The sequence below is a fragment of the Acanthisitta chloris genome, unplaced genomic scaffold (assembly GCF_000695815.1).
Source record: "Acanthisitta chloris isolate BGI_N310 unplaced genomic scaffold, ASM69581v1 scaffold36069, whole genome shotgun sequence".
NCBI lineage: Eukaryota > Metazoa > Chordata > Aves > Passeriformes > Acanthisittidae > Acanthisitta > Acanthisitta chloris.
The window spans coordinates 1,474-11,297 of record NW_008692543.1 but is presented as its reverse complement, the minus strand read 5'-3'; the positions used below and the strand labels follow the sequence as shown (position 1 = coordinate 11,297).

The following is a 9,824-nucleotide window of genomic DNA, read 5'->3' as shown; positions in this document are numbered from 1 at the left end:
GGGGGGGGGGGGGTGGAATGTCAGGAGGCCCTGCTCATCCTCCCAGGAGGAAGTACCTGAGTACCAGGAAGCACTGAGACCTTTTGCCCTCTGAGTGAATTCCAGAGCCTTTGTTACGCCCTTAGGAAATGCAATGGAATCAAAATCTTTTCTGATCTGCCTGGGGCTTCCTTCCCACCACAAACAGATCCCAAGCTGAGGATAAGCCCACAGTGAAATTCACCTGCTCTTGGAATGAGTGAGGCTGCTGTGGCCAAGAGCCTTTGAAGCTACAGGATGTGCTTCTAACTGGGTTTTTGTTTCTCCCCCAGAGGAGATTGCCAAACACAAGGGCCCCCCCGTGTTTACACAGGAGGAGAGGTACAAAATGGTGCAAGCCATCAAGTGGGTGGATGAGATTGCTCCTGGCGCTCCCTATGTCACCACGCTGGAAACCCTGGATAAGTACAACTGCGACTTCTGTGTGCACGGGGGTGAGTGGAGTTGGGGGCAGTGGCTGTGCTGACACAGGGCTGCCCTGCTCCTGTGTGCCCTGCTGCAACCCGAGTGACGGCCTGGACAGAGCTGGGGCTCAGGGTGTGCCTGGTGTGTGCAGATCTGCCCTCCCAGCACCTGCACTGGGGCTCAGGGTGTGCCCCTGGAAGAGGCTGATCTGCCTTCCCAGTGCCTGCACTGGGCAGCACAGTTGCTCCTGGTCTGGTGGTCTGGACAAACATGTTGGTGTGCTCAGCATCCTGAGAGTGGCCAGGGCCTTGAGTTTTAACTAACCCTTTCATTTACCAAGGTGAAGTGTGTTGTTTGACAATTATCCAGAGATTGTCCTTAGCACCATCAGAAATTTGTGCCAAGGGGAAAGCCATTTACAAAACCTAAATGTGGAGAACACTGTTAAAAAGGTAAATGTGCAGAAATACAACCGTGTTTGTATCTGCTTATCCTGGGATGAGATCAGATCTGAAGAGCTTCTCTCTTTATCCAGCTGATAAGCTGTTCAGGGGCTCAGCTGACTGTGTGGCCAGAGACCTAATTCTTACTGTGAACACTTTTCAGAGTACAGTCACTGGAGAACCTAAATGTGGAGAACACTGTTAAAAAGGTAAATGTGCAGAAATACAACCGTGTTTGTATCTGCTTATCCTGGGATGAGATCAGATCTGAAGAGCTTCTCTCTTTATCCAGCTGATAAGCTGTTCAGGGGCTCAGCTGACTGTGTGGCCAGAGACCTAATTCTTACTGTGAACACTTTTCAGAGTACAGTCACTGGAGAGAACCAGTGTTGAGACATTCCTGCTGTGGGACTCTGTCCCTTCCTGGCTGCTGCTGACGCTCACTCAGCCTCAGCCCCTCCTCCCTGCCCCTCTGGAGGAATTTTGTTAGTTTGACCAGGAGTAGTCTTTGCACTCATTTGGTGTATCTCACCTGATCCCAGCCACCTGCTGTCAATAAGCAAGTGTTTCATAAATGTAAATAAATCCTTAATCTTTATGAGATAGATTTGCCTTTTCATGTGGACATGGTGGTTATCAGATTAACTTCATTGGTTAACTTCATTGTCTGCCCTGAACATGTTTGGGGTATGTGACCTGTTGCAGGGCTTGGTGGGGGGTTATGACAGCAGGGAAGCTCGAGACTTCTCACCCATCCCCTCTGCCAAATCACTTCATGCTTCTCCCTGAGCAATACCCTTGCACCTGCAGCTTTGCCAGGTTGTGCTTGTGCAAAAGCTGTTTGGAAATAGCTGATCTTACCTGGGAAGGTGACAACAACCCACCTGTTTGTGCCTCTCTCCTGGCATGTTGAGCTGTACTGGCAGTGTGTTCCCTCCTGTCCCTGTGCCCTGAGGGGAAGGTGTGGGGGTTTAGGAGAGCTCCTGCACCTCTCTGAGCAGGACTGAGCCACTGACTGTGTGGGACACAGCTGCCCTCCAGCTGTTTTGGGAAAGGGAAGCCAGCTGTGCTTTCACTTGGAAGGTTTTGTACTGTCACCAGAAGTGGGTGAGAGGTGTTTCTGCAGAGGGAGATGGGAATTATGTGCCAGAGATGAACTGGAATTATCCCTGTGGAAGGGTTGCTGGATGTCACTGTGGCAGTGCCATCGCTGAGGGGAAGAGCTCTCAGCTGGATAACTGTTCCATTGACTGAGAACTTGTAACATGAACCGACAGCTAACACCAGACGTAGAGGAGCTAACAGGCACTTTTAACACTGGAGGGGGTTGGTGCCTGTTTATTGTCACCCAGACAGTAATCAGCTGTGCCTGCTTCTGGATCAGCCTGAGGGCACCCAGCTCAGGTTTTCTGCACGCTAAAAGGCAGTGGGACAGATGAGCAGTGGCCTTCAGCATCGAGGAACATCCTTGTCTCCACAGACACAATAGCCTTGCAAACCCCTGGCATGTCTGTGGGGCACGGGATGTATCCCCCGTGTACGCACAGGGATTTGGACTGCAGAGTTCTGGTCTGGCTTGTGCGTGGGACCTGCTCAGCTGCTGCTTTTGTGCAGGAGGGCTTGGGGCACAGTGCTGAGACTTTTCTCTTTCTGCAGATGATATCACCTTAACTGTTGATGGCAAGGACACCTATGAGGAAGTGAAGACAGCAGGGCGATACAGGTAGCCTGTTGCTGCTTCCCTTCTTACCCTGTGTTGGGCAGAGTCTCTGGGCCATCTGGGTCCCAGCAGGTGCTGGTTCTGGGTCTGAAGCCTCACTGGGAGTTGTCTCTGTTGGGAAGTCTGGGTGAGGGAAGTGTTCTCACATGAGCAGTTGCTGTGGCATGAGGGTGATCCAGAGGCTCAGGAAATGAGTGCTGTACTTGATCTCAGGAGCAGGGAGGAGGAAGGCTTCCTCAGGACAGCCACTGGCTTGGCTTCACCAGGTGTCACAGGTGTTCCTGTGGGAATGGTGGGGAGACAGAGGTATATGCTCCATGGCTTCTGCTTCATCCTTTGCTTGTCTCCTGCAGGGAATGCAAACGCACCCAAGGTGTGTCCACCACCGACCTCGTTGGCCGCATGCTGCTCATGACTAAGGCTCACCACAGCAATATAGTGAGTCAGAGGGCTTGGGGTGGGAGGTGGAGTCCAGGACACGTGACAGCTCTTCGCTGCTGCTGTCCCAAACAGCAGTAGAGCTCCTGGGCCTGGCTCCCATGTGAATGGAGAACAGACAAGCTGATTATGGGCAGTGGCAGCAAAACAACCTGCTTGTGTTTGCTTAAGTCAGTCTGAGATCACAGTGTGATCCCAGCACGTGCTGCACTGGGAAGGTGTGGCAGGATAAGGGCTGTGATCCCTCGTGATCAGTGTGGGCTTCGGGAACGTTGGAGGAGCTGCAGGCTGGCCCATGGCTTCTGCCAGGGTGACACGACACAGTGCAGCCACATTCATCTGTCAGACCAGTGCTGCCAAAGTTGGAAACTCCTGTCCCTTCCCACTCAGCTCCATGCTTCTGCCTTCTACTGTCTCCAGTCTGATCAGACGTTTCTTGAGTCTCCTCAGCTCACTCTCTCGTCGGGAGTCAACCTAACCAGGGAAGAGTAAAGGATGTGGCTTTACGTCAGTTAATGGGTTGAATTTACTGAGTTATGATGAAATCCGTGAGTGGAATCACCTGGATAAGTGCAGGGAAAAGATGAGAGACCCACAGGAGAATTCAGGGGCAGAGGGAGATGTTTCAGTGTGCTGAGCTGCTAGTTTGGCTTAGCTGTAACATATGAGTTCACACTGAGATCTGTCTGGTGCTGCTGGCTGCCGCAGAGACCTGAGCCTGGCTGGTCCTTGGCAGGAGGAGGGACACTGTCCTGTCAGGGGCTCACCTGGATGAGGGAGAATGCAGGTGTGCAGCGCTGTTGGGGCTGCAGGTTGGGCAAGAACCACCATCTCTGGTGGTGCCAGGCTGGGATCAGATAAGGACACATTTCCTCTGACTAATGCTGGACACGACTGGTTTAGGTATTAACCAGTTTGTCAGCATTTGGTGCCTTGGATCCATGGTGTGTGGCTCGAGCCTGGCCCCCCAGCACTCCCCACACACAAGCATATCTCGGATGGATGAGCTGTGCGTGTGCTTAAACGTTTTGACTCTTTATCTCCCTTCAGGATGAGGACCTAGACTATCGGAAGCACACTGACAACTTTGGGAAGGTAACGTGAGTTCTGGTCATGGATGTCTGGTTGTTGTCCTGCCTGAGAAGGATTCCCAGTGTGCTTTCTAGCCTGTTGCAGGCTGTTTGTCCCCCACCCATAGCAGTAATGTCTCGGTGAATATCTGCTGCCCCCGTAAGGCAGCAGCGGGTGCAGGTGTGGCACAGGCAGCGCGGGCGCTGTCCCTCCGCAGGACTTGGGGCTGCTGCACCCTCCGAGCCCAGGCCAGGCCCTTCCTTGCTTGTGAATTCCTTCCTGTTGCTTCCCTTGGGACCCGAGTGCCTTCGGCCCCAGCCCAAGGACAGCCTCTGTGGATGCTCCTGTCAGTGCTCATGTTGTTTGTGAAGGTGTTGTGTTAGGTCTGGGAGGTGTTGATGCAGCAGGGATGTGGCCAGGTGCTGTGCTGCAGAGCTCACGAGGGCAGCACAGCCCTCTCAGTGTTCCAGCTGTCGGTTCCAGCTCTGCAGAGCCACAGCCCCGTTTATTTCCCTGGAGCTGGATTGTCCCTGGTTAACGAGCTGCACCTGCAGCTTGAGTGAGTCTTTTACTCCCTGGGGGTTTGCTGACCTGGCTGAATCATCCTTAGTTCCCCACCACATCGTTCTTCAAGCAGGCGTTACGTCGCTCCAGCGCAGCCGTTTCCTGGGGCTTGGATCTGGGGAGAACGTATCAGGGCGCTGGGTACCCTGCATGACCCTGACAGCTGAGCTGTCTGCGTGCTGCCCTTTGCAGGGCCTGCCCTGGCCTCGGCTGCACTGTCTGCGTGCTGCCAAGTCCCGTGGAGCAGCTTTGGGGAGCAGAGCGGGTGACTCGGGCTGTTTGCACAACTGCCACGCGGTGGGGACCGAGCTCCGTCCTCGGAGCTGAGGTGATCCCTTCCTGGCCAGGCCAGACAGGTGCCCTGAGGCTTGGCAGAGCATAGGTAGGTCGTGTGTTGTTTCCTGAGCACACCTTGCCTCTCCTGGAAATCCGAGCCTTCCCTGTTGCCTTCCTCCTTCCTGAGCTTTCCTCTTGGCATCTCCTTAGCTGGCTGTTGAGGGGACGATTTAGACAGAGCATAAAGGGCTTTTGTGAGATTGCCTAAATATTTGGTGCCAGGAATGTAGAAAGTCCAAGCTGCTGGGAGCTGTGGCAGTTGCCAGCAAACTCAGGCGAGCAGATTGTCCGGCGCGGCGCTCTGTGTTGTCCAAACCCCCTCACGGAGCCGAAAAGAAGCTGTGCCTGATGTGTGTTTCCACAGGGGCCCAAAGGTCGCAGTCCCTGGACTGGTGTCTCCCAGTTCCTGCAGACTTCCCAGAAGATCATCCAGTTTGCATCAGGGAAGGAGCCACAGCCAGGGGACACCATCATCTACGTGGCTGGAGCCTTCGACCTGTTCCGTATCCTTGACTTGTTTTGTTGGGAAGGCAGTGTTGGGCTTTGATGTTCTCATGCTGGGTGACACCAGACTGGATATTTGCCTCTTTTCCTTTTCTGTAGATGCATGTGAGGGAGTTCTTCCTGTCAGTTTCTTAGTCACAGAATGCTGAGAAAGGAGCTACAGCTCCTCTCTAGAGAAATCTGTGGCTTTTGGAGGATTTCAGGAAGACAATGGATTCTCCACAGTCTAGTGATTGCGGTAAAGACCAACTGCCATAGACCAAAGGGCTGCAGCAGGACAGCTGGAGCTTTTGCTCCCTCCCTGGGCAAGCTTAGAGGCTTTATGTCAGCACACCTGGAACAGGCAGAAATTCTGGACAGAGGCAAAGCTGAGTCTGTGTAAGGTGGAGCTGGACAGATATCTGGCTTTTGCCCAGAACCTGTGGAGCCTGAGGAGGAAGGGGGCAACTCTTCTTAGGCTGTAGGCAACTAGTGCAAGAATAAAATCCTTGGGGTTCCTGTCTCCCACTGTTGTTTTTCAGTGACTGTCTTCCTTTCCCTGTGTTCCATGTGAGCTTCAATTCCTTAAACAGATCTGCAGATGTTGGGCATGTACATTTCCTGGAGAAGGTTCACCAGCTGGCAGAGAAACCTTACATCATTGCTGGGCTGCACTTTGATCAGGTCCGTGCAGAACCTGTCCAAAAGCAGAACAGCTTGGCCCTGTTCTCAGCCAGGCAGGCTGTGCCGTGGGAGACAGGACAGGGATGTATTGGCCAGTACAGGATTTTACCTTGGGAGAGAGCAAGAGGGAAGGGGTTTGCTCTGCCTCCCTCCTAACTGTGCCTGGTGCTTTACCGCAGGAGGTGAATCGCTACAAAGGGAAGAACTATCCCATCATGAACATCCACGAGCGAACCCTCAGCGTCTTGGCCTGCAGGGTGAGTGGGTGAGATTCCCTGGAGCCTAGTTGTGTTCACCTGTGCCCAGTGATCTCACATGAGTTCTTGGTGTGTCCTGAAAAGGCAAAGGCTGCATGGATCACTTGAGACTGCCAGAAGTGCTGCTGAGCTCTGAGGCTCTGCTGGGCCTCTGTGCTGCAGGGGCTGCACAGCTCCATGCGGGCAGACATGTGCTGGTACAAAACTCTGCTCCCTGCAGCAGGGGAGAAAATTCCTGGGACAGAAACATGGGGAGCCCCAGAAATGTGTGCCCTGAGCAATTAATTTTTTGGATTTGCTCTCTAGGCTCAGAAAGGATGTTCTTTAGGGCAACAAAAAGCTGCTGTGTGACAAGCAGTGGCTGCTGAACTCACTTCCCTGTTCCCTTATCTGAGTTCTTGACTCCATGGCCAGATGACCTGCCCAGGTCTGTTCTGGAAGCAGCTGCCCTCTGGCCTGGGGTTGGTTTCTGGTCTTGTTTTTCAAACCTGAACTCTGCCTGGTTCTTTTTCTAGTACGTCTCAGAGGTGGTGATTGGAGCTCCCTACGCTGTCACTGCTGATCTGCTGGAGCACTTCAGGGTGAGTCCTTGCATACTGAGGGACACGAAGATGCTGGTGTGTGATGTGCTTTTGGGGAGCTGAAGGGTGCAGGAGGGAGGTGCTGCTCAGTGGGTTACAGGGAGCTCCACAGGACTGCCAGGCTGCTGCAGGAGGGTAGCTCTGCTGGGTTTCAGGTTGTGCTCAGTGGGAGCAGTGGGATAAATGTCCCTGTCATCTTTTGGAGCTTGTCAACAACTTCGTGTCCCTCTCCAGGTAACACTGGTGTGTCATGGGATGACTGAGGTGGTGCCAGACAAGGACGGTTCTGATCCATATGAGGTAAGGCAGCAGCTGCTGTGTCTGTGCATCTTTGTCAGCTGTTGATAGCCTGGCTCTGGCTGTGTTCCTGGGTTGAGAAGGTGTAATGCAGGGGATGCTACCTGGGCAGGGCCTCGGCAGGTGATGCTGTTTTTCATCCACCCCTGAGGGTGGCTTCATGGAGCAGAGCCTGTAAATCATTCCCAGCAGCTCCACTCTTCCAGGCACTGTTTTGCTCTGCCTGTTTCTGATGCCTGCACGGCAGGATGAGCAATGCTGTGTGCTTTGCTCTGTGCCAACCCTGGGCAGCTCCCGTGTGTGTGGAGCTTTGCTTTCAGCAAGTGTTGATTGTGGCTCCAAGGAGGTGTCTGTGGTGTCTGTGCGTCGTGCCTGGCTGATGCCACAGGACCTGCTACCACTCGGCTCAGCTGTCACTGCTGAGCTGCACACCCAGACCCCTCAGTGCCACAGCTCAGCGCTGTGTCTGTTCCAGGAGCCGAAGCGACGTGGCATTTTCCAGCTGGTGGACAGCGGCAGTGACCTCACCACAGATTTAATTGTGCAGAGAATCATCAAGAACAGGTTGGATTTCTTCATCTCATGGTTGTTGCATACTGTTCCATCCAGTGTGTCTGGGATCAAACAAGGAGAGAAGGGGTTATCCAAAGGCACAGAGTCAGGGAGCTGGTCCTTCCTCATCCATAGCTCGAGCAGGCTGTAAATGTGGGTGTACCAGACCGGACAGGGAGAGGAACAGCTGAACTCTGCTGTGTCAGAATGTGCTGCATTTATTAGTTTTCCTCCTTTATTAATGATAAATTTCCTTGCTGTATCCTGGGGGAAAGAGCATGTTGCTTCTTTCAGACCTCTGCTTTTGGCTCTTCAGTGACCTTGGCTCAGGTCAGTGGTAACTTTGGTTTTGGTGTTATGGCACTACAAGGTCTGTCCCTGGACAGCCCAAGCATGGAATAGCAGCTGCTTCCACAGAGGGAGAAACAAGTAGTGTGGGAGCCCAGGACTGCGGAGTGATGGCAGCAGCCATGGGGAGCTGTGGCTGAGGCTGTGGAAGTCTGGGGGCCTTGGGGGTTGTTTATGAAGTGCTCTCATACCAGAGCAGCGTGGGAGAAGGCAGAGCTCTCCTGCTGCAGGTGCTGTGTCTCTGAGGTGTGCACGGATGAGAGTCTCATGGCGTTGTGTGGTTGACGCAGGCTGGAGTTCGAAGCTCGGAACCAGAAGAAGGAGGCGAAGGAGCTGGCTGTGCTGGAGGCCATGAAGAGGCTGGAGGAGGAGAAGCACTAGGCTGCAGCGTGTGTGTGCGTGGGCCACAGTGCCGCAGCCTCACCCTCGGGGGGAGAGACAGCTCTTCGGGAAGGGAGCCCTGGCGGGGGCAGCGCTGCCGGCACCGGGATGTGCTGTCCTACCCTCCGCTGTCCTAGCTCCTCCTGCACCAATTATGCAGACATCCTGCTGCCTAGTTTTATCTCCGTTAATCAGCCCCCGTCCCCTTTCCCAGGAGGAGATTTGACAAAAAACGGTTTTAATTATAACTAATGTTTTAACATGTTGATGTGCTTTTACCTTCTGCCATTTCTGGCTCTTAGTAGGAGGGAAGTGGAGCAGTTGCCCAGGCCCTGCCAGGCCTGGCTGTCCTGACTAGGGTCTGTGTTCCAGAGCAGCCTCTTGGGCTGTGGTGGTGGTGCCTGGAGAGATGGGCGAGAACAGCCTCCCCGGGGGAGGACACAGCCCCCGAGGTTCCTCCTGCAGCTTTTCTGAGGGACTCAGGGCTGTCAGTGCTGGCTGCTGGAGGTGCTGCCTGTCCTCAGCTGCTGCCCCTGCACAGACCCAGAGCTACTCTGGGTTGAGCTGGGTAAGGGTTCTGGGCTGTGATTAGTGTTGGCACCCATTTGCTGCCGCAGTGCCAGGCAGTGTCCAGCAGCTGCTGAGGGGTTGGAAGGTGCAGGGACCCTCTGCCGAGGCATTTTTCTGCATGAGGTGTGGGAACCCCAGGGGCTTTTCCCAAGGCTCTTCCGTTTGGGAGGCAGCAGGACCTGGTGCCTTGTGCGGACCCTGCTCAGAGGTCCGTCTGCTGCTGCTGCCAGTCCACCTCGTGCCCAGTGAGTTACCTGAGGTGGGACCTGGCCAGGTGGAGTTTCAGGGCTGTTTTCTGAGGGCTGACGTGCAGCACATGTGCCCCTGCAGGGAGACGCAGGGCCTGAGGAAGAAGGGTGCTGGGCTGAGCCCCTTTCTGCCTCTTACATTCCAGGACACTGTGGTGGTGTCCTGAGCTGCTCCCAGCACTGTGCCGAACGGTCCTGCCATGCCGCGTCTGATGTCCTCTCTGTTGTAAACTTTTGTTGCTGATCATTAATAAAATGTTGAAGAGTTGTGCATTGATTTCTTTGAGCTTTTGCGCAGGCTGCAGAAAGGGGCACAGGGGGCACGGACTGGGACCTCACCGTGCTGGGGCTGAGCGGGTGCGTTGCAGCCCCCACTGCCCCGTGCACCTCCCACTGAATCCCCACAG

The 9,824-nt window shown here is 54.3% G+C and overlaps 1 protein-coding gene across 1 annotated transcript in view; it reads left to right on the top strand.

Annotated features, from left to right (window-relative positions):
• PCYT2 (phosphate cytidylyltransferase 2, ethanolamine) overlaps positions 1–8,599 on the top strand; it is a 9,286-nt gene extending 687 nt beyond the window's left edge. The window contains exons 2-12 of the mRNA XM_009082715.1: positions 312–473; positions 2,544–2,610; positions 2,961–3,045; positions 4,096–4,140; positions 5,381–5,519; positions 6,101–6,183; positions 6,363–6,440; positions 6,956–7,021; positions 7,256–7,321; positions 7,794–7,882; positions 8,509–8,599. Coding sequence (XP_009080963.1) covers positions 312–473; positions 2,544–2,610; positions 2,961–3,045; positions 4,096–4,140; positions 5,381–5,519; positions 6,101–6,183; positions 6,363–6,440; positions 6,956–7,021; positions 7,256–7,321; positions 7,794–7,882; positions 8,509–8,599 — 971 coding nt within the window. The remainder of the gene's footprint in view (positions 1–311; positions 474–2,543; positions 2,611–2,960; positions 3,046–4,095; positions 4,141–5,380; positions 5,520–6,100; positions 6,184–6,362; positions 6,441–6,955; positions 7,022–7,255; positions 7,322–7,793; positions 7,883–8,508) is intronic.
• The last annotated feature ends 1,225 nt before the right edge of the window (positions 8,600–9,824 follow it).